The 22,981-nt window shown below is 41.7% G+C and overlaps 2 protein-coding genes across 2 annotated transcripts; one reads left to right on the top strand and one right to left on the bottom strand.

Moving 5' to 3' along the window:
• Positions 1-830: 830 nt before the first annotated feature.
• si:ch73-173p19.1 lies at positions 831-14,904 on the top strand. The gene is made up of 17 exons (XM_034706704.1): positions 831-994; positions 2,939-3,045; positions 3,161-3,279; positions 3,380-3,543; positions 3,648-3,806; positions 3,891-4,338; positions 6,026-6,127; positions 6,805-6,895; positions 7,299-7,519; positions 7,611-7,853; positions 7,953-8,051; positions 8,252-8,445; positions 8,532-8,706; positions 9,951-10,107; positions 10,193-10,346; positions 10,927-11,038; positions 12,582-14,904. The coding sequence occupies exons 1-17, from the start codon at positions 974-976 to the stop codon at positions 12,755-12,757; spliced, it is 2,742 nt and encodes a 913-aa protein (XP_034562595.1). The 5' UTR covers positions 831-973; the 3' UTR covers positions 12,758-14,904.
• LOC117829141 (ATP-binding cassette sub-family F member 2) lies at positions 14,902-22,168 on the bottom strand. The gene is made up of 15 exons (XM_034706705.1): positions 22,011-22,168; positions 20,086-20,230; positions 19,734-19,946; positions 19,308-19,490; positions 18,986-19,157; positions 18,650-18,745; positions 18,464-18,566; positions 18,164-18,259; positions 17,149-17,268; positions 16,955-17,044; positions 16,755-16,865; positions 16,158-16,220; positions 15,924-16,052; positions 15,623-15,826; positions 14,902-15,521 (listed from the first exon to the last, which is right to left on the bottom strand). The coding sequence occupies exons 2-15, from the start codon at positions 20,216-20,218 to the stop codon at positions 15,405-15,407; spliced, it is 1,830 nt and encodes a 609-aa protein (XP_034562596.1). The 5' UTR covers positions 20,219-20,230; positions 22,011-22,168; the 3' UTR covers positions 14,902-15,404.
• Positions 22,169-22,981: the final 813 nt, after the last annotated feature.

Genomic DNA, 22,981 nt, shown 5'->3' with positions numbered 1-22,981 from the left:
TGTTATTATTCCCCTCATTCCCGTTATGACGGACCAATCATAGCTAATCTCCAATCCTCTGTCCTGATTGGTTAAGGGGCGGCCCCTACTACATACTCCGGTTGGTTATGAGTCCGGCACTATCATGACTGCACACGCCAAACTGTGTTGGGGGGCTAAGAGGAAATCTGGTTGGGAGGGACAGTGTTGACATTCAAAGTCCCTCTCTCTGAGCAGATGTTTACTCTGTGACTACCAAAAGCAGCTTTAAGTACTGTCTATGACAAGGAAAGCGACCACTAGGGTCTTCATAGACTACATGATTAGTCCCCACTGATAAAACATGTTGTCTGTGTGGCAATCAGTTTTTTTGTGCATTAATTAGCTGCTGCTGCTGTGTCAGTGGAGTATAACCCTAAGAGCTCAAAACATTGTGGTGCTCCAACTCTCACCTCTTTAAAATCAACGATGAAGACCTTTTTATTTGCCACTGCCTTCCTATCTTAGCTTATTTTAACTCCCTTTAAATGCAAATTTCAAATTTACTTTTAATATATTTCTGATTTTCCTTTCCTTCTCTGTTTTATTATATTTGTCATTTTAATTGTGCTCTTTTATGCTTGTCTGAATGTTTCCAATGCTTTTAATGTTTTAATGTAAAGCACATTGAGTTGCCCTCGTGTATGAAATGCGCTATACAAATAAAGCTGCCTTGCCTTGTCTTGCTTGTGACGTTTATTAAATGCATTTTAGCGTTTAGAAAAAAACGAATGAAGTTGAGTTTAATTTTGTCCCTTTCGGCTTTCCGTACCGGTCTCCTCTCCGCAGTGCTGATTGGCTGCTCTGTTGTTGATATTCTGTCAATCTACAACATAAAGAGGGAGAGGTCAATGTTGCTAGCATAGCAGTCTGCATACAAGATCTGGAAGTCAACAAAGTTACTCGTTAATCCAAGTCACGCTTTGATATCCTTGATTTAACACAAAACAACGGCATGAGTTCCTCCTCCTCTCCGGTAAGAATAACCGAGCTGTCCTGCTTCTTCTCCAGCCTCCTAGCTACCCGAGCTTTAGCATCGCCATCGGTTTGCTGCAGCTAGTTGTGCTGCTGTAGCAAAGGCAGAACAACATACCTAGCGTTAGCTGTAGGCCAGCTTGGTATTTGTTGTTAAGCATTAATTTGCATACATTAATGTGCATTTATCATGCGGGGGACAAACTAACTGGACAAACTTAGTAGACTAACATTCACTTAGATTTGGTGAATTGAAAGGGACATTTTCGGGGCGTATTAGTCCAAAGTAACCAGGACAAATAGTACAAAATGAAGCTTTTGCTCAATCATAGCTATAGATTCAGGATGACAGAAGAGACGTCTTTAAAAATAACATGCATGAACTAATTATTCACAACAGACCCTATATAAAGGAGTTATAACACAGTCTAGACCTGGAGAAACCCTTTTAGAACTATTATGAATACTTCTCTTTTTTTATTCTTTCTTTATTGAGGAAGATCAATCACTTTACAGTCAGTATTGTACAGCAGAATGTAACATGAATAGTAGGCAAAACATTCTTGATAGTTCTACAGCAATTTAGCTCTTCAATTTTTTTTAGGGAACTTAATCAATCAATCAATCAATCAAGCTTTATTTATAAACACCTTTCATACAAAATAAATGCAACCCAAAGTGCTTTACAGTGATTGAAAAACAAGAAAGAAGCAGAAATGAAACAATGGCAAGACATATTAGGGGAAGATAATAATAAGAATACAAATAATGATAATACAAATGAAAAATAATAAGAATAACATCAAATAAAATAGAGACTAATGCACACCAAAAATAAAATATGTGTAATTAAAATTAAGAATACAAATATTTAGAATAAATAGATTTAAAAAGGGTAAGGATAAGAGTTGAAAAATATATACTAAGGCTAAAAATATCAATAAAACTGAGTAGATAAATAAAAATTAAGTAAATGAATGAATGAATAAGACATACAACAGAGCATGGGAAGATTACATTTTAAGGGTATAGATGGAAGAGATTCCAAAAATCACAAATCTAATAGAAATGAACCATATCATCACTCCTTCACTACATTCAGTCAGATGAAATCTGGCCTTACAGGTTTAACATATTCTGTCCATTTCGACCTGATTCTGTACAATCTTCCCTTTTGAACATTGAGGGAGAATAAAAGCCTTTCCAGATTATAAATATGATACATTATTTCAATCCAGTCATCAATAGTTGGGGGATCAGGTTTCAACCATGTCCTTTTGACAGCTTCTTAGCTTGCTGCCAAAAGAATTTGTGCTAATTTCTTCTCACTTATACTCCATCCATTGCAGAAAAAGTCACCCATATAGACTGTGTCGCAACTAAAAGGGGTTGTTAATTCTAAAAATATTATTGATGTGCCTGTGAATGCCCTTCCAAAATGGTGTTATAACTGGGCAATTCCAGAAAATATGGTAATGATTGGCGTCATTCATCCCACAAAGCCTCTAACAACAGCAACCAATCCCCTGGTGTCTTTTTTGCAGCGGTGTTATAAAAAAACATACCACATTCTTCCAATAGAATTCCTGCCATACTGGTGAGCGTGTTGAGTTCCATTGTGTCTGACATATTCTTGTCCAGCCTTCCTCAGTAATATTAAAATTCCCTTCCTTGTGTATTTTATGATTTGGACTGGTATTATGAACACTTCTACCCAGTTAACATAATGTTAATAAGATTCTAGTTCTTATGCACCTTATTCTTTTTAATACCAAATACAAAATCTTCTGAAAATAAATCAAATATAAGATTTCATGTGTCTTCTCTATGCTACCCTGAAGGAGAAGAAAACGTTTCACAGCAGAGCAAATAAACGAAAAGTGTATTGATGTTGACAACCCTATAATCAGCACTAACATGCCTTTTCAATTCTCTTATTCATCAGACTATCGGGGAGTTGTTCCTCATCCTCAGTGAGATGGGTTTTTCAGAGGAGCAGATCCAGGCAGCTGTGCAAGCCGGGCATTTTTCTGTGTCAGATGCAGCTGAGTGGTGAGTTGTCTCTGTCCTTTTCTTAAGTTATACATACATGCAATTTCATCTCAGTTTATTTAAAGCTGCCTTTTGAGTGAATTTCATCTGTGTTCCTTTCTCATTTTATTGATAGGCTCATCCAGGGTCAGTATCCACGGCACAGGTTGGTCAAGCAGTCATCACAGCCAGCTGACACAGCATTCTCTGCTTTTAATCCACCCAAAGAGGCAGCAAGTACTTCAGATAGCAAAGGTATAACACAGAACAGTCTGCACACACATTAACAGCCTTTCTTATCATGTAAGAAACACACACTTTAGTATGTATATAAAGCTTTCATTTATTATTTTAGCTGCATCCCCTTCATTGGTGCTGAGGCCATCACAGTCTGGCAACCTGTCCCCTGAGCCACTACCCATCGAGTCCCGCATCAAACAGGACAAGAGTGACTTTGAAGAGCAACAGAGACAACGCGTCGCTCAAGAGGCCAGAGCAGAGAGGAAGCAAAAGAAACAGGTGAGCAGTGATGAAGACAGGATGCAGCTGTAGGGCACTGTGTTCATCACCCAGAGAATAAAGTCCTTTTTAATCTTACAATATCATGTAATTCTGTTTGCCAGGAGCGTGAGTTGGTGTTAAAGCGAATCGCAGAGGATCGGAAGAGCCTGCAGCAGAAGAACCAGTCTGGCACTGCTGCAGAGACGTCTCCTCCCAGTGGTCAAGGGCAGAAGCTTGGAGGAAACGTTCAGACTAACATGGACAATAACTGCATCCTCATGGTGAAGATTTCCTTAATTTTGTGAGTTGATGCAGTCACACTGCAGAAATGCACTTATTTAAAAGTGATGTTTTTTCTGCTGTAGATCCGACTGCCGTCTGGAGAGTCCATGCGGGAGCGCTTCCCAGCCGATGCTCCTCTGAGCAGCGTCGTGGAGCACATCACCGGACGTCACCCCTCCCTCCCCTCCTTTTCTCTCCTCCAGGGTTTCCCACGGAAGCGATTCGGGGAGGCAGAGCTTGCTTGTTCCCTGCGCTCTCTTGGCCTCACACCGAACGCTGCGCTCTGCATACAGCCCACTGCTCCTGAGACACCACAGGAGGCACAGAGTCCTGCAGTACCTCCATCAGAGGAACAGAATGAGCCACCTCCATGTGTTATACCTCCTCAACCACAAATCCCTGTCGTGGAGGGGGCGGGAAGGCGGGACCTTGTTCCTCCTCCACTACCCAATGAGCTGTGGGAGGAGGCAGTGAATTATGCAGGAATACCTGGAGCTGGTCCTTCACTGTCTGGGCCTTCTCACTTCTGGGGTAAGAAGAATATTATAGATGAATTAATTTGGGGCAGAATTTGAGGTTTGTCTCACTGACAAGACAAGAAAGACAAGACAAGCTTTACTCAGACCAGGACTGACATAACCTGGTCTATAGGTACTAGTTGACATCGCTGTCTCTCTCTCTGCTCTCTGGATGTCTGGTACAGACATAAACATAATGTGTGCATCTTTATGAGACACTTAAAAGAAAATGAAACAGCAGTATTTATTGATCTGTGAACTTGAACAGTTGGCGGTGTAGTGGCTGTGACAGAGAGCGGAGTACAGAGACACGCATCAGGCAGAAATTACTGCAACTTCACCTTCAAACAAACAAGAGCCAGCACATTTCTGAACACGTCTTTGTTCAGAGAACTTCACGCGTAATCACTGGAAAACAATAAGAAAACTCAGAATCATTTCTGTCTCTCTGATTTCTTCTCTCTCTTCTCTCTTTAACTTGCAGTAACTTTTGGTCAATCACTTATACTATTCCATAGCATGGAGTCTAGAAATTACATGGAATGTATAGTTTTGAAGCATATTGTATTGAACTTCTGACAACTCTATATTACACAGACTGTTGTTGCAACAGAAAGATGTACAGTCATTCTGAAAGCACACGTGTAGCATTATAATTTCAACCCAGAGGTCTAATAGTTTAATAACTTTTCAACAGTGCTTTTACAAACAGAGCAGGTCTAGACCGTACTCTATGTTGAATTATTAACAAAGACCCAACATCAAGACAGGATACCATCCAGTCTGATCTCATCTTAATCCACCATGAGCATAGCACCTCGCAGTATTTAGCAAGTTACAGCGACAAAGACAAACTTCCTTTAACAGGCAGAAACCTCGAGCAGAACCAGACTCATATTAGACAGCCATCTGCTGTGACTGTGAGGGAGAGAGAGAGGGAGGGAGGGAGAGAGAGAGGGAGAGAGGGAGAGAGGGAGAGAGAGGGAGAGAGGGAGAGAGAGAGAGAGAGAGAGAGAGAGAGAAAGAGAGAAAAGCTTCACAATCTGAGTTTTCATTTCATGGTAATCTTTAAGTCATTGTCTTCATGTCACTCAAAACGGAGTCATGAGAGTGATCACAGCACTATGGGTTTATGCATGACTGTCAGTTTTAATCATTTTAATCTTACTTTGTAAAAATGGTTTCAAGGTCAGTTTGTCACTGTAGACTAATCCTCTGATGCTTTTAAAACATGTGTAGAAGCAGATCAGTGACTAATCTGCTTTAATGTTTGAACCAGAGTGTCAGAGCTGGTGAATTCATAAAAATTGACTCAAAACTGCACTGAAGTGCACTTGGTGAAAATGCAGTTTTCTCAAAGGTACAGACTTTCATCTAACATTAATGATGCACTCTACAGCTCATTCATTTAAATGTTACTGAAATGCTCATTGGCTGTTCTCACCTTACAGTTTAAAGTACACAAACTTTCACCTTTCTCTCAAAACTTGACCCGGTGGTTATCCTATAGAGTCTCAAGCTGCAAAAAGGCTCCAGATATGAATCCTCTCTCAATGGTTTGGAGGAGATTAATGGGGTTTTTACTTCAGAATTACCTCCTCTCACTTTCAGCTCTCCATGCGGGATGATTTAGTGACATTCACATGATTACTTAAACTCCTGTTTGGGCATTAATTAACATCTCTGCTGGTGTTCGACAGGGCGAGGTCAGAGGTTGGTTCCTGGAGAGGTTGAGGACGCTGCTGGCATTGAGGTTGATGAAGAACAAGAAGGAGAGGATGAACCCCCCTACATGCTTAACGGTACAACTCCATGTGTCCAGGGTCAAAGCGGACACCTCATCTCTTCTATGACCTTCTTTTCCCCGCCCTCCACGTATAGAACTTTTTGTTCTCCCGCCCCAGGAGCAGATCACCCAGCCTCTCTCTTTCAGCTGTTCGGAGTAACTTTCACTCAGTTTCATACCCTCCTGTTGCATAACTTCCTGCGGTGCAGATCATTAGACTGACTGCCCTCGTAATGAGAGTCGTATGTAGGAAAGATTAGGATTAGGAAATATGTAGGTGAATGCCCCTTTCTGACAAACATATTGCACACAGGGTCAGAATTGCTGATCCAGACCAGTGTGAACTTAGCTCTCCAAGTGCTTACAGCTGCTCAGCAAATCATATGCAGTCTTTCAGAGCATGTGGTTCAGATATAGTATTCTGAAAGTGTGCCAGAGCAGACTGTCAAAAGAGCTGAATCACAGTCAATGTTAGATAGAGGAGAATCAGAGATCCTGAACTGAAGATGCTGATTAGAGGTGTGGGATTGTTTGGTTTATTTCCTCATGGATTTGAAAAATGTTGGTGTTTTTAATGGGCATGAGATTTATAATGTGCACAGATATATCCTTGTTTTGATGTCTTTGATTACCAGTGTCAAGATATCAGATTATCTTCATGGATTACAGCTGTCGCTTGTGTAATCTTCACAGGAATGCCCCGGCTGCCTTTCTTCCCAGAGAACCGGTTTCGTGGAGAGTTTGAGCCCCGGCACCACTGGCCAGAGCAGGGCAACCGACTCAGGTAGGTGCCTGATGCCTGTATTGCATGCATGTTAATACAACTTTATAACAGTCTTAGAAGTGTTAACAGGGTTTTGCAGCAAGTTTATGTGAATCATTTTGAAGATGGGCTGCTGACATATAGCTTCAGCAGTTAAAAGTTAAAAGTAGAGCATTATTATGTTAAAACAATCGATGCAATCGATTGAGATTTTTTTACTCTTTTATTTCTTGTTTTTAAAAGGAAGTACACTTAATTTGTTGCAAAACAATAAATGATCATGATTTCTTTTATTGTTTTGATAAATGCAATAAAAATAATCAAATACAGAGAAGCTTGTTGGATGGTTTCTGTAAATATTAGACAGGAAGGTAAAGACAGTGGAGATGTTCATGTTAAAGAGCATTGTGTCTGTGTTTTCCAGGGACGCTCCAGATGAGGTCCCAGCAGAGCCTGAGGAGGGAGGTCGGGTGGCTCCTGGCGCTGCAGGTCTGGCTGCAGTGGAGCGTCTTCAGAGAGCTGCTCAGCAAGAAGACCCCTGTGCCTCACAGGGACAGCCATCCCCCCCGAAGAGACCCTTCAGGACACCCAGTGTGCCGTCCCTATGTGCCTTGGCCACCCGCGCCACTGTCCACCTCATGACTGGTAAAAAAAACAGCACAGAATAATCAGTCATACTCACAGATTTTTCAGGAAATGTGTCTCACTGCTCTCTTTACTCGCTGTCATCTGTCAGCTCCCAGCATGCAGTATAGCAGCAGTCTGGCAGGTCTCACCCCGGAGCTTGCAGAGCTTCTGCTCAACCACATGTCCCGTGAGAGACTCCTACGTCCACGCACCCTGGAGCTCTTCTTCGGCTGCCCGTTGCAGAAGTTTGTCCTAAACTGCTACCCTTACTCGACTAATGAGCTTCTGCGGCAGTTACGGGCCTTCACAGCACTGAAGCACCTCAGCCTGGTCAACTCACCTCTCATTACAGGTAGAGAGTTATTTCTAAGGATGGAGTTTTGAAGCATTAAATATTGTTTTCCTTGAGTTATACTTTTTAGCTCAAATCTCCTAATCTCTCATCCTCCAGACTCTGGGCTCTCAATCCTGTCCAGCCTGGTCAAACTCCAGTACCTCAACCTGGCCTCCTGTAGCAAACTTACAGACTCCTGCCTGCAGCATATCACAGGTCAGACCTCTAACAAACCAACTTGCTAATGAGGATTAGGCTGTTATTAGAGAGAATAAAAGGTTATGTAACGCCACCTTAAAGGCATTTACAATTACGTGCAAGAACGCCAGATCCCAACATAAGCAGCTCTGTGTTTAGTGTTTGTTCTTTGTGCCGATGGACTTTTCACTTTGTGATTTTTTTCTCCTGTTGATTAGGATTAAAGAGCTTGTGTTACCTGTCTCTGGACCACACCAAAGTGACCGATACAGGGATGATACTATATCTCCAGTCGGCTCCGTCCTGCCTCTCTCAGCTGAGCCTGAACCAGACAGCTGTGACTGAGGCCACATTAGCAGTCCTTCCCACCTGCGTACCACAACTACGGCTCCTCAGCATCAAGCAGACAAAGGTACTTCAGCTCCACTGGCACACCTGAAACTTGAATGACTGCATTGATTTTCCCCCATGACCTTTCTTTGTGTCGTTATCTGTTAGGTAGAGGACGTGTCCGCTTTGGCGCAGCTGTCCAGCCTGCAGACTCTTAACCTGGACGGGACAGCTGTGACAGAAAGCTCTCTGGAGCACCTCGCCTCCCACCCTACCCTGACATCCCTCAGTTTGGCGGGAATCCCTGTGGCAGATGGCAACCATGCCCTGCAGATCATCTCAGGTTCTTAAATTGAAATGAACATGTAACACTGAAGGTAGCAAAAGTACACACAATAGGTTCTGTAGAGGCCAAGCCAAAGCTTTAAGCTACTGAGGCACTGCACCTGGAATACCTATCTGACGCACTGGGAATTACCATGCTTCATGAATTTGAGTCCAAGTCATATTTGCCAGTTGAACTCTCGGTCCGTTTATTTTCGTGATATGAGCTCCAAAGTGTCCGAAACATGACATTTCACAGACAACATGCACACATAACTCCCGCGGCACCATGCTGCTTCAGCAGTCAAAAACTGTTTAACCTTCAGGGTGTAACACCTGACCACACAACGAAGGTTCCTACCTTAAATAGACAATGACCCAGTCTGACCTTAATTACGGACACAGGTCACACACACATTCATTCATGGTCTGCCTTTACAGGTTGTAGTGATCTGTGTGTGTGTCTAGTTGAATAACAATTAAACGTCATTTCCCTTGCTAGTCATCAACAAAGAATGAGTCGGTAAACTAGTTATTAATATTTGTATTACTATAGGCACGAAATGCAGGCCTTATGCTGTGTTTAAGCTGCAGTCAAGCCACACACCACTAGAAAATGGGGGTAGAGTTGTATGAACGATGTGGCTTGTTTCCACACGGGTGACCAGCAGAGTTATAGGGACATTAACCTGCAGCGAGGACTGAAGGCTGGTGGTGCTAGCTCTCCTAGTTTTAGCCACACTCAGCAAACCATTTCACATCCTTTGCCAGTAGACTCTGATCCTGTGTTTAGCTGTGTTAAATATATTTGTGCTCAATTTCGACTGTTTTCTGACCTTTAGACTGATCGATTGGTGGGAACTTAAATTTCTGTTTAAACAACGAGGAAATATGTTGCCTCAGAGGCGTGTGACTCTAGTCGATAGGCTCCTTTCCTGAAGTAGAATTGTGGTTACTCATGTCAGAACATTTATATTATTTGACTTCTTAATGAAAGAAAAGGTGTAAGAGGCCACATTAGCAGGCCACCCCTAAAACATATGAAAGATAAAGTTATGATCCTGTCTTTAACATATAAAAAAGTCAGATGTTGATGTTAAAATGAGGGAGGTCAAATTAAAATATTTCAGAAAATAACTTCTCTACTGAAGTACAGATACCTGAAAGCTCAACCGAAGAAGCATTTCTATAGACAAAGTGAAACAAATCTACTCTGAGTCTGAAATGAATCAGATTCTCACAGAGGTTCCTCTTTTCTCCCAGGTCTACGGTTGACTCAGCTGACCCTCCCCGGACGCCACTCTGTCACAGACAGTGGTTTGTCTTTCATCTCCAGACTGTGTCTGCTGTCAGAGCTCGACCTGACCGACTACACCCAGGTCACAGATCAGGGAGTCAGCCAGCTGTCCACCATGAGCAGGTAAGTCCCATCTTTTAAAAGTGATGCCTTGTTTCAGTGTGAATCCAACAGGAATATGTTTAAGTGTTGTGTTTACTCTGCGTAGGTTGAAGAAGCTGTCGCTCAGCAACACTCAGGTGACAGACGCAGGGCTTCCTTCTCTGCGGGGTCTGCAGGAGCTGCAGGAGCTCTGTTTGGACCGGACAGCTGTCACCAGCAGAGGAGTGGCTGAACTCATCGCCTGTCTGCCGCACCTCCAGGTGAAGAAACCTGTTACTGTTTTTTTTTATTTGCATATTAACTCATTAGTCACTTATTTTATTGAACCTGTTGGTTAATAATTAACCTGATAATTAAAGATGTGTTATGTTTCTCTGTGTTCCTTTATAACCCGGTATCAGCAGATTAAACCACACTCTAGAATTGAGGGTTAAAACTTGTGAGCCCTTTTCAAATCTATGAGTATGAAAACATGACAAGCCAGGCTTAAATGTGGGGCTCAGACAGAGGATAGCCAGGGATAAAACTCGTTACCTGTCATGCAATATATTAATTTGTAATGAACAAAGAAGATTTGTTAGTGGGTTGATTGTTGAAAGGCATATTTTTTTCTTCAGTGTTTACAGGTAAGAGCTGTTCCCAGAGCAGCTGCTTTGAAGCTAATATTGATGTGTGAGGACTTTTCATTTGGGTGCAGAAATGTTGATTGTTATGACATGAAAGAAAAATCTTTGTCTGTTGTTGAGAAAGATTAGAAAGGTCAACAACAGATTAAATGATCTTCCATGATCCTGTTTTTAATGCTCAAACTGGTGTTGATGTATTTGTTTTCCTCTGTAGGTGTTGGGGTTGGCCAGCACCCAGGTGGGAGACACAGTAGTGAGGAGAGGTCTTATCCGCTGCAATCACCTTGTGAAGCTTAATCTCAGCCGCACGCGGATCACAGACCACGGTGAGATCAAACTTGAAATCTTTTGAGCGTATTGATCAAGAAAGTAACGCAGAGTTGTCGCTGTCGTATTCCTCCTGTGAGCTCAACAGAAGTGAGAACTCCTTTTCTTATTTTTATCCAGGTTATTTCATTTAAACAGATTTAATGTATCAAAATAATTAGCTAACAGGCTAAATGGCATGGGATGGAGTTGAATCAGTTTCAGGGTATTTCTGGCTGTGACTTTCACAACTGTGTTTGGCACATCATGCAAAGGCTTCTGCCAATCCTTACTGCCAGTCCTTACAGTGTCCTCAGGTGTTCCCATTGAGGCTGCTCAGGGACAGCTGGATAATAGGTCGCCAGATGAGCCTTGAAATGTGATACTTTTCTTCATCCACAGGGATCTTTGTTGTGTAGATTTTGTATGCTGCCTGCACCAAACAATCTGGCTCGCCCCGGGTTTCATCCAGATGGAACTCTCTTCTGTTTACCGTCACTCTGCCACAGCAAAACTAAAACACGCTTCTGGTCATGGAGATTACACTTTTTACTCTATTTTAAAGTATGAGTTTAACAAACACCAATTCACACACGTTCAAGAGTAAAACACAGATAGCCTGGTTTCATGAAGAAATTAAAAAACGTGACTGCTGGTGGGTTGTCACCCCCTGCTGTTGGTTTTTGTCAGTGGTGCAGTGTTGCTTTTTTTAACTACCTCTCGGTACAACATCCTACACTCCTGTCAGTGTGAATGCCATCACTACTTTTTTATGTACTCTGTGCTTCTCATACTTCTGCTGCTGCTTTATTTGAGGCGCTGTTTCTTTGCACTTAAGCCTGATACACTTTATGTTGTTGTTTGTCACTGGTGTCTGATTTTGTCTCATTCAGCCTAAAACAAGAAGACAATTTCACTGATTTCAGTTTATTTTTAAATGTATTCATATTAACTGTCCGCCCTCTCTAAAAGAGTTCCTGGTTCAATATTCATCTTCATATTCCCTCAGACATACGCAACATCCCTTCTTCATTGTCCCCAGAATCCACAAAGACATTTGTCGCAGGTCATTCCAATACAAAGCCCCATCCGATTGGAATAATCTACCCCCTTCTCTTAAATCCATCACCTTCATCCACTGCTTTAAATCAAATTGGGGCAAATTAGTTAAAAACAAGCTGTTCCTGTTTCTGACGTATGTTAATGTGCTTTTTTGATGCCTTTTATCTTTTGTTGATGCGGTCTATTTTCAAGGTTTTGTTTAATGACTGGGTGCTGGGTGGGTCCAGGAGTGAGTAAGGGGGAGAGCTGTCTGTGTTTGTGTAATTGTGTTTGTTGTGATTTACTGTTTTGTGTGTATTAATTTGCTTTGTGTTTTGTTGAGACCCCCTTGAAAAAGAGATGCTGCCTCTCAAGGGGCTATCCTATAATAAATAAATTCCAAATTTAGATTTTTGTGCACAATCTGACTCCAACATTGCTTTAAGGATTATTCTTATTCTATCTATTCAACATTTTCTTGCTTGGGTGATCAATCTCCCTGCCTTTCCCTTTCTTCCTCAGGTCTGAAGTACCTGAAACACATGCACCTGGCTCAAGTGAATCTGGATGGAACCGGCGTGAGCCTGATTGGCATCGCGAACCTCCTCTCCTTCACCAACATCAGCAGCATTCGCGCCAGCAACACTCGCACCATTTCCCCTGATGACGTCTCAGACGAGGAGTGGGAAGCCCAGTGAGCGTCCACACACCCTGTTTGGTTCACACCTACTGTACCTGAACGCACCACGTTCTGCTGCGGCCCCCCCGTTAGCCCCCCCCAGTAACATGCTGATGCCAGGAGACTCTGACAATCAGCATAATGAAAACACTCCTTCTACTTGCACTGTTTCAACAGCAGCTAGTGCCATTAATCTACCAATCATGCACGCTACCAAGTTGAAACCTGAAACAGGAGCCTCGTGTTTCAAAAACAAAGGCTATTTTCAACGTTTACACAATATAATCAATCTGTATTTACTTGCAAAAAAACGGCAGAAATTAGTCCATGGAGAATTTAACCAACTAACTCCAACTACAGCTTTAAAGCTTTCCCTGCTGCAGCCTTAGAAGTCGGAGCTGCCTGCGCTCCTCTATTCAATCAGGTGGATGTTGAATGATGGAAATGTAACTTAGATCACAGCATGTATAATCAGACGTTAAAACTAACAGACTGCTATGTGTAGAATTTAAATCAAACCTTAAATAACACACTTTCATTTAGAATAAAATATTTTTTGAAGGATGGGGAAACTTGGTTTTTCGATGTGACAGCGAATCCTGGGCTGTTCATGCAGTGTTTGATAAATTAATGGTCAGTTTGTGTTCAGTATGAATCTCCTGGTTAAAATCAGTTCTTTCAAATTTTTTATTTTCAATGCAAGAGGCAAACATACGGTGGCCCTGAGAGCTCACAGCACTGCAACTTAAGAAAACGCATGCAAAAAGACGAAACACAAGCAAATTAAGAAAACAAATCAATTTGACAACACATGCATAGCATTTAGAAAACGTGCTGCAAAGACCACAACACAACAGAAGTGTTTCCAAGGGACACTTAAAAGTGATGCACATATACGGACATGCTTGTAGTTTAACAGCAGATCACTTAAAAGGCTGAATCATGCGATCACAATGTTAAAATAAATCAAAAACACTTACTTTTTTATCTCATTTTCCAACACCACTGACGGTAAGAGAAAATTAATAGCGCTGTGACTCAAAATCCACGTCTACAACAAGCGTGTCCGGAGGTGTGCATCACTTTTAAGTGTCCTCGGAAACACTTCCGTTGTGTTGCGCTCTATTTGCAGCATGGTGTGTTGTGTTATGGTCTTTGCAGTGCGTTTCCTAAATGCTGCGCATGTGTTTTCAAATGGATGAAGATGTTTTCTAAATTTGCTTGTGTTTTGTCTTTTTGCATGTTTTCTTAAGTTGCAGTGCTGTGAGCTCTCAGGGCCACCGTACACACACTCATGCAGACCATGTCAGCCACCGAGGGAAACAGACTTTTACTTTTAGTGCAGTCAGAAGGCTAGAGATGTCCGTTTGTTTGACTTATTGTCCATAAAAATGAGTCTTGCCACCGTGACGCTATTTCTGAAATCAGACACTATTTTAGGTTTTGATTTAAACATTTACCAGATGTGTAGTTTTTTTTGGGGGGTGAAGTCATGTATAGAAGTCAACACCAATTTGACAACGTTAGAACTGTTTCTCAGGGAGGTCATTGAGTAAAACATGAAATAACTGTTAAGAATGACATTTTGTGTAACAGTTACATCCGTTTATTGTTGACTGGAACAATGTTTGCGTATTAATGAAAATTGTGTAATGTGGAAGAGCTCGCTCAAATAGGGAAATTTGACAAATCCTTCTAAAGGTCATGGTGACTATTGTCAATCAGCTTTACACACATTGTAATCGGATTCCTCGTGATGCCACCTTGTACGGTTTGGTTACTGTAAGCCAAAAGTCACCGAAAAACTTAATTTGCCCTTCAAGGTGCTTCCTGGAGATGCATCTCATTGTTGTGTACAGAAAACCGACAGCATTACGTTCTTTTGTTAGGTTTTGTTATGCAAAGAAAAGCCAGCATTTTTTCATTTGGTCCAGTCATTGTCAAGAGGATTCAGTGAACAGCGTAGAGAGTGTAGTGTTTTGGCTACAATGATGTAGCCATGGGGCTCACAGGCCAAAATCCAAAGCAACTTTAACTCACTTCAAGTTTTGTGGTCTTGTTTACAGAGATGTAAAATAGTTTATTTTCCCTAACAGTTTTTGATTTTTGGAAACAAATACTGTATTCTTTGAGTTTTAAATGAATAATAAAGGCTTGTAAATCTAATGTTGCTGTTTTTTTTATTCTGTTTATTCAGACAAACCTTTATTGCATTACATTGTTAAATAAGGCAGAACTGCTCTTTTACACAGAAAGTCAACTTTTAAATATCATAAAATATGACCTAAAAGCTGCTGCATACATGAGGGGATAAAACTGAACATTTGGAAAAATAAAACTTTTCTGTGAAGACAGCACTATGGAATGCATTCCAAAATGCACTGAGATGCTGCAGGTGAATCAGCCAATCAGAGTGCAGCCTGAGGTGAAAGAAAAGAGGGAGGGGCTAGGTTGGGTTGGGTACAGCACGGTGCAGCACTGTCAAACCGAGATGGAAATACAGTACAACATGTACAAGAGACGTGTCCAATAAGATGCATAAGAGATTGTTTCAGTTCCACTGCCACAATTTCCTGCAAAGCAAATCCTGCTCGTCCTCTCAGAGCCTGCAGGTCGAAATCCATGATGCGAGATAAAGGAGTGGCTCAGAGTATGATCATGTTTATTTAGATGTCATGCGCTTGCTTTTCAATCTTCTTTTTCAAGTGCTCCTTGTATGCCAGGATGTCCCTGTTCCACTTTGTGATGGTTTGATTCTCACACACCCAGATCTCCTGAGCCACCTGGAGAAGAAACAAGCAATGGTTAAAAAAGAAAGTACAACCGCTGAAGTTAATTCTGAGGTTGGAAGACTCATTCCTACTAAATGTTTGATCTTATGTACCTGTTGAATTAGCCTGAAGTCGTGGCTAACCAGCATCATGCCACCATCAAACTCGTTGACAGCGTCTCCCAACGCGTCGATGGTCTCGATGTCCAAGTGATTGGTGGGCTCGTCAAGGAACAGCATGTGAGGGTTCTGCGAGGCCAGCCAGGCAAAACACACCCGGCACTTCTGACCATCTGACAAGTTCCTGATTGGACTCACCTAGAGGGAACGCATAGTGTCATTTCAACAACATTGTAGAGAAAACATTTCATTTTTCAACACCCTGAATCATCAGATGACCAGACTTCAATCTTACCTGCTGTTTTCCTGTCAGCCCGTAGCGACCGATGATCTTCCTCATCTCCTCTTTTTCTTTGATCTCAGGGAAACACTTCATCATGTACTCCAGAGGAGACAGGTCCAGCTCCAACTGCTCTGTCAGATGCTGTAACATAAACAGACAAATGTTTTACTTCATGACTATACAAACTTTTCTTAATACATGCAGGTCCATTGAGGTGCCACCCTCAGACTGGACTCAGTGGTTTACCTGGTGATATCTGCCAATCTTGACGTGAGAATGTTTGCGTATCATGCCGTCAGTGGGAAGGAGCTATGAAGACAAAAAGAGAAGTCATTTTTGCAGCCTGTTAAATGTTGCTTTATTATTTTAGTAATTTTAACTGTTATTTTAATCTATTTGTATGTATTTATTCATTCATTTATTTAATTTGTATTTATCTACTCAGTTTTATTGATATTTTTAGCCTTAGATTTAAAAAGGGTAAGGACAAGAGTTGAAAAATAAATCTATTTATTGTAACCTTTTTTTTGTTCTTAATTTTGATGCTTTAACTTATTTTAATTACACATTTTATTTTTGGTGTGCATTGGTCTCTATTTTATTTTATGTTGTTCTTATTTTTAATTTGTATTCTTATTATTTTTATTACTATTAATATTATCTTCCCCTAATATGTCTTGCCATTGTTTCATTTCTGCTTCCATCTTGTTTTTCAATCACTGTATAGCGCTTTGGGTTGCATTTGATTTGTATGAAAGGTGCTATATAAATAAAGCTTGATTGATTGATTGATAAGCAGCAGGTTGTTACAGGACAATGTGGAATATATGCTGTGATATCTACCTCTCCCATTAGCAGCTTCAGCAGCGTGGACTTCCCTGCTCCGTTGGGCCCCACCAGTGCAACTCGTGTGTCCAAGTCAATACCAAACTCCAGGTTATTGTAAATGTTCGGCTACAGGAAACAACAAAGAAGTTAAACTCACGAATGCAATCTGGATGTTGGTTAACGAGTCAACGTGTACCGTGATAAACAATACTCACTGTGTTGTCGCTGTACTTGAAGCTCACATTCTGAACCATGATAACAGGAGGAGGAATCTTCCCACAGGGAGGAAAACTAAATGACAGAGTCTGGAGGAGACAAAGGCAGGTGTTAAAACATGAGTCACACTTCCTCAAAGTTTTAACTCAAGTCCAACTTTCAGAAACAGTAAACTCAGGAAACCTTACAGTACCTTGTCATTCACAACTTTTTCAGTCAAGCCTGATGCCACCATCTTCTGCAGTGTCTTCTCTTTGCTCTGGGCCTGTCGGGCCAGCTTTGCGGAGCCGTGACCAAACCTGGCAATGTAGTTCTAGTGGAGAGAGAAAGGGACGAAAACAATCACAATGGGTGTAGAAAAGGCCCCAAAGTTATGTTGAATCCTGTTTAATTTCAATTCTGTTTAAGTTATGCTGTCACTTTTAATGTGGGAGGGGCTTCCCAAACTAGTGTTTGACTGAGTGAGAGATGCCATGCGGTGATGAGTAGCTGGTGCAGTGACAGACAAGTGGTAAGAAGCTGGATGTGCGTGAAAGAAAGAGTGAGTATTAATCTTAAAGGATCATTGTAATAGGAAAGTTGATTTATTTGGATGTTGCACTGTGAACTGTTATTGAGCCACCGTTTGGAGTGTAGATGTTCACCATGTGTTCATTGTGTAGATTTGCAGACATCTCAGCACCGACCGGCTCTCTTGCTAAGCTATTGCAGTAGTATAAAAGAAGTGTGTTTATTGCTTTACCTGTTTAACATATATTTGTTCTCCATTTTCTTTGTAGAAAATAAACACACACAAAGTAAAACCCCAAATCAACCTACTTCAGACTCTGTGTTTTTCGTGCTCATGAGAATTTAGCCTTAAGGGTGAAGACTTGATTTAACTAATGTCACAGAATAATGATGGTGAGTACAATTTAAATGCTGTGGTCAGTTTTAGAATTAAGTATGTCAAAGGGAGTGTAAATGGATCATAAAAGGGCTTTAATGAAAGTGTTTAGATATTTAGCTAAGAAGCAGATGACACTTCTAATAATCAGCCCTCCATTTGGATAAGAACCCTCCCTCCCAACAGCAGCAAAGGGGAAATGGAGGAACGAGGGGCCACTGTTGTCGACTTTGCGCTTTGATTGTGTTTAACAAAAGGCTCCGCTCTGAATGATCCGGTCTGTGCAGTGAGCACATTCCACCACATGGTGTCGCTCATTCACCTTCATGTGTGTTATCTGGTCCTGTTCCCAGTTGAAGCGCTTCATCTGGTTCTCTTCCAGCTCCTCTCTGGTCTTCACATACTGGTCATAGTTACCCTGAAAGCAAAAAATAGATTTGCACGGTCATCCAACGGGGCAGAATATAGACACATGTATTTAGAAACAGCCCACCCCCGGTTTCCTTCTTCAGCTTAGTGAGATCGTATACGACAGAGGCTGTTCCAGATACCTAAAGGCCTTCAAAAAAGGGATCTCTTGCTTTGAGGTACCCAGGCAGTGGTTTGAGTCAAGTGTTCTCACCGTGTAGTACTTCAGCTTTCTCTGATGCAGGTGGATGATGTTGGTGCATACACCGTTCAGGAAATCTTGGGAGTGGGAGATGAGCACGAGGATTCGCTTGAACCTGGCATTAAAAGAGAAGTAGGATTAGCATCACACCATCAAATGCTGGACTCGTAACAAGTGAGGAAGTGGGTGTCCGCTTACGATTTCAGCTCCTCCTCCAACCACACACAGGCGTCCAGATCCAAGTGGTTAGTGGGCTCATCCAGCAACAGCATGAAGGGTTTGATGAACAGAGCTCTGGACAAATATAGAAGTTATCCAGATATTAATTTACATTTAGCTTCTTGCTGTGAAACTTGTGTCCATGCATATCAACAACCCTTTACTTTAACACTGTTTTTAAAGCGTATGCGATCAGTTTAACGTTACAAATCAGGATGTCCTACAGATTTAGAGTACCATTCTCTCGTGGGTGTTGAAATACAGCATTTTAGAAATCAAGTGAAGCAAATCAGAAAAGATGCACTTGTTCATTACCTGGCCAGAGCCACACGCATCCTCCATCCTCCACTGAAGTCCTTCATTTTCTTTTGCTGCATGGCAGCGGTGAAACCCAAACCATGGAGGATCCGAGAGGCTCGCACCTCAGCCTTGTCTGCATCCAGCTCCTCCAGACGCTCGTACAGTTCCATGAGCTTCTCACACTCAGCTGTGCAGAGAAAGACGAGAAAAGGGCGTTCACGATGAGGTGTGAAAGACGATTTCTCTCGTCTCTGCTGCTACTCTGTTTTCTCAAATTAGCTATGCCTAAACTAGATAACTATATTTCTCCTTTGCAACTGCTTCATGTTCAACTTACAGTCCTCAGCGGCAAGTCTCTCAGCCTCCTTCTCCAGCATTATCCTCTGCTCGTCCACCTCCATGACGCACTGCAGAGCGGATTTCTCACTGGGGCTCATCTCCCGGGTCAAGTGGTAAATGTCGATGTGCTCCGGGATGGGAATTTCACGATGCCCGATGGCTGACAGCAGCATGGATTTTCCTGGTGTGTGTAAGAAGATAAGAAAATTAACTATCTTCGTGTGAAAGAATAACACCAAACATCTGTTTAAACAACTCTCAATACATGTCTACAGCAGGAAAATCTGAAGTGCTTTCAAACAGGTGTAGGGGAGGGACAGGAAGTGAATGTAGTTTTCAGGTAAGCTCTCAGGTTGTATGTTCTCCAAACAGAAAAAAAGGACAAGTCCTGACTACTAATATGTCCAAGGAGAGACCCGTTTACCTGTGCCGTTCAGGCCGATGAGCCCGTAACGTCTGCCAGAGTTGAGCTCAAGACTGGTGTCTGCTAGAAGCTCTTGGCCGTGGAAGGTGAGCGACAGGCTGCTGATGTGAACATCAGTGCTGTTGGGGTGTGAGGCCAACACGCCGGTCACTGCCCGTGCCTCGGTCTTCGCCAGCTCAAATTCATCCAGCTCCTTCGTCAAACTGGCAACACCTGAAAAATCAAAAGATCCTGTTTGCTATTTTGCTTTCATTTACAGAAAGTCATGGAGTGAGCGTATCAAGTCAAACAAATGACAGACTGTAGCTTTCTTTTTATTTGAAAAACTTGTTGCTTTACAATTCAGTCTCACCATTGCTCTCTGCTCCATTAATCTCTGGTTGTTCGCCATCTTCAGTTCCATCTTCAGGTTTCTTGGTACGCTGACGAGCTTTAGCAGCCTCCTTCTTCTTCGCTGCCTTCTTCTTGGCTAAATCAGACGGCATGGTTGTGCGTGGCTATTTAAAAAGAGAGAGATAAAAGGAGGAGGGCACAGATTTACAACAATGTTCATTTAACATGTCATATGTAGAAAAACCTTACCACACCAAGATAATTGGCTAGCCCTGCTTTCCACCTCAGATTACGAATTAGAGATATGACGCTCGCAAACGAGTCGGTCTTTTGAACGGCTCTTTTAATTGAACGATGAGAACCGATTCGCAGTTGTGAGCCTTTCATTTGGGAGCCGTTTTTATATGCGGATTGCCAACGCTGCCTTCACGTGTCACCTGCGTGCCTGCGTGCCCTGGCTTGATCAGAGAGAAGAAGTCGCCTCAAGCCAGCAAAAGTAAGATCCCTTGTCTTCCTTAATTCAAATTTGCCAAAGGATAAGAAGGAGAGGCAGTAGAACCCACAAAGGATGCAACTGTTTTTTATTTCAGGGATGTCTTTAATTTTGTTCACTTATTGTCTACACTTTGTTATTGTTAATATTGTTTTGATGTGGATTTGAGCTCCTGTATGTAAAGTAGTTTAGTTGTAGAAACACCAGGTGGAGTAGTATGATTTTTGCATTCACATTTTTATAATGTCCTAATTTTTATTCTACTTGTATTTATATTTTTTATATACATATATATTCATTCTTATTTATTGTTTTTATATTTTTTTCTGTATTGTTAAAATGTTCTTGTGTGGAAAATTTCACAGTAGTTTCACATGGAAGTTATCTGTATACTGCATAGTTTTTTTAGTGTCACAAAGTTTTTTAGGTGAGGGAAAATTCAAAATAGAGATCTTACTGTCGAAGCATGGGGATATGGCACCATCTCATGGAATTATAATAAATATTTCAGAATAATTCCCACCAAGAGTATATATATATATATATATATATATATATATATTCACGTGTATTGGTGGGATGTGTAAGTTTGAATTATTCTGATCCAAATCTCATCTGATAACTGCTACCAGTCATTGTTTCCTTGATAAAAACGAGTTACTTCTGGTTTACTTCTAATAAATGAATAAATATAACAATGAGCCAAAGAGCCAGTCTTTTGAACGGCTCTTTGAAAGGAACGGTTCCTCAAGATCCGGTTCTCTTCAAAGAGCCATCAATCTCATCTTTATTACGAATCATTTGGGTTTTACAAATCAAACATGATCAGATAATTATTTTTTATATTATTAGTTCTGATTTTATTGGGTTATCTGAATGTGGCGGATGAGGAAGATTAACCGGTGTCAAAATGTACCGGCATTTTCAGGGTGCGACTTCAGAGCTCTTGTGTTGTTTTATAAAACACAAACAATAACTAAAAACAAGTCTAACGTGATCCATCGACCTAAAGAGAGATTATGAAGGAGCCAACGTGATCCAAGAACCGCAGTTCGTCCTCTTCAATCCCACCTGCTCGCACGTTGAGCCCTGAACACAAGGCAGCCTGTTAGCCCAGCTGAGCCTCCTGATGACGCCAGTACAAGCGGCTGATATCTCCTTTAACAGTGAATTACTCTTATACTGTGTTCACACTGTCCTGTTAGCTTATTAAGACAAAATGTCAAACACAGGAAGAAGGTGTAGATTAATGTGTCGTGGACTGCGGTAGCTCTAAACTGACAGGCCTGTATCGCTAAGCTACATGCTAACATGACGCAAGGCCCAACTCGCTCCGAAGCGGCAAATTCGGCTTTTAGTGACTTTTCACCAAACTGTATTTTATCATCAGAACTTTCTTTATGCTGTCTAAATGTGTCAAAGCTGTCATACACCGTAAATGTATCCCTTACCTTGATATGGAATCACTGGTTTCAGGAGCACACCGACGTCTCGTGTCCACTTTTCGCCGGGTGGATGTAGCAGCTCGCCGAACCGCCAGACTGACCATATATGGCAAAAAAGGGCGGGCGGAAGAAAAGGCCCCTCCCCTTCTCGTGGGACTGCAGTATTGCTGCATTCATGTGCGCCTCGGATGGACCTACTTTCAGAGTTTGTATGCCTTTGTACTGCTTCCTGTTATGTTCGTTTCTCAGCAACGGCAATAATGTTCCTGGGTCAACTTGACCAGAGGAATATTTAATTAAGCATTTAAATCAATATTTTATGCAATGGTGTTCTTTAACTGTCACAGATCATGGTTCAAAGACAAGCAGCAACCTCTGGTCTAAAAATATGAGTCCAATGCAGAAGTGCTAAAAACTGCAGTTCATCAAGGATCCACTTGAGGCTGGCTCCGGATGTACCAGAAACCACATACACACCAATTAAAAAAAACAAACAATCTTTACAGCAGAAATAAACATGTTTACAGTCTGGTACAAAAGATGAGTGTAGTCTGGATAACTCATTTCTCGATCGGCACACACTGTACGGGGTGATTTTTTTTATAACGCAGCAATTTTGAAGATATTGAGATTATGAGTCTTCCAATGAGAGGCACAGCTGGCTTGATTGACAGGCGGGAACACTGTAGCTGTTGGCTAGGAGGCTCACACATCTCACAATCACTCGACAGCAGCAATATTGCTCCCGCCGCCGATTGGCCTCAAAACAGCGCTTCAGAAACAGATGGGTGACGTCACGGATACTACGTCAATATTTTATACAGTCTATGGCTCGGATGGACCTACTTCCAGAGTTAGCATGCCTTTGTACTGCTTAAAGTTTAAGCAGTAGAGGTTCTCAAACTTTTTTGGCTTGTGCACCCCTTTTCCAAAACAATTTCAGCCAAGTACCCCCCTGTATGGCAGAGAAAAAATTT

This window comes from Notolabrus celidotus, chromosome 17, assembly GCF_009762535.1.
Source record: "Notolabrus celidotus isolate fNotCel1 chromosome 17, fNotCel1.pri, whole genome shotgun sequence".
Lineage (NCBI taxonomy): Eukaryota > Metazoa > Chordata > Actinopteri > Labriformes > Labridae > Notolabrus > Notolabrus celidotus.
The sequence above is the reverse complement of the archived record's forward strand: the minus strand, read 5'-3'. Positions and strand labels throughout refer to the sequence as shown.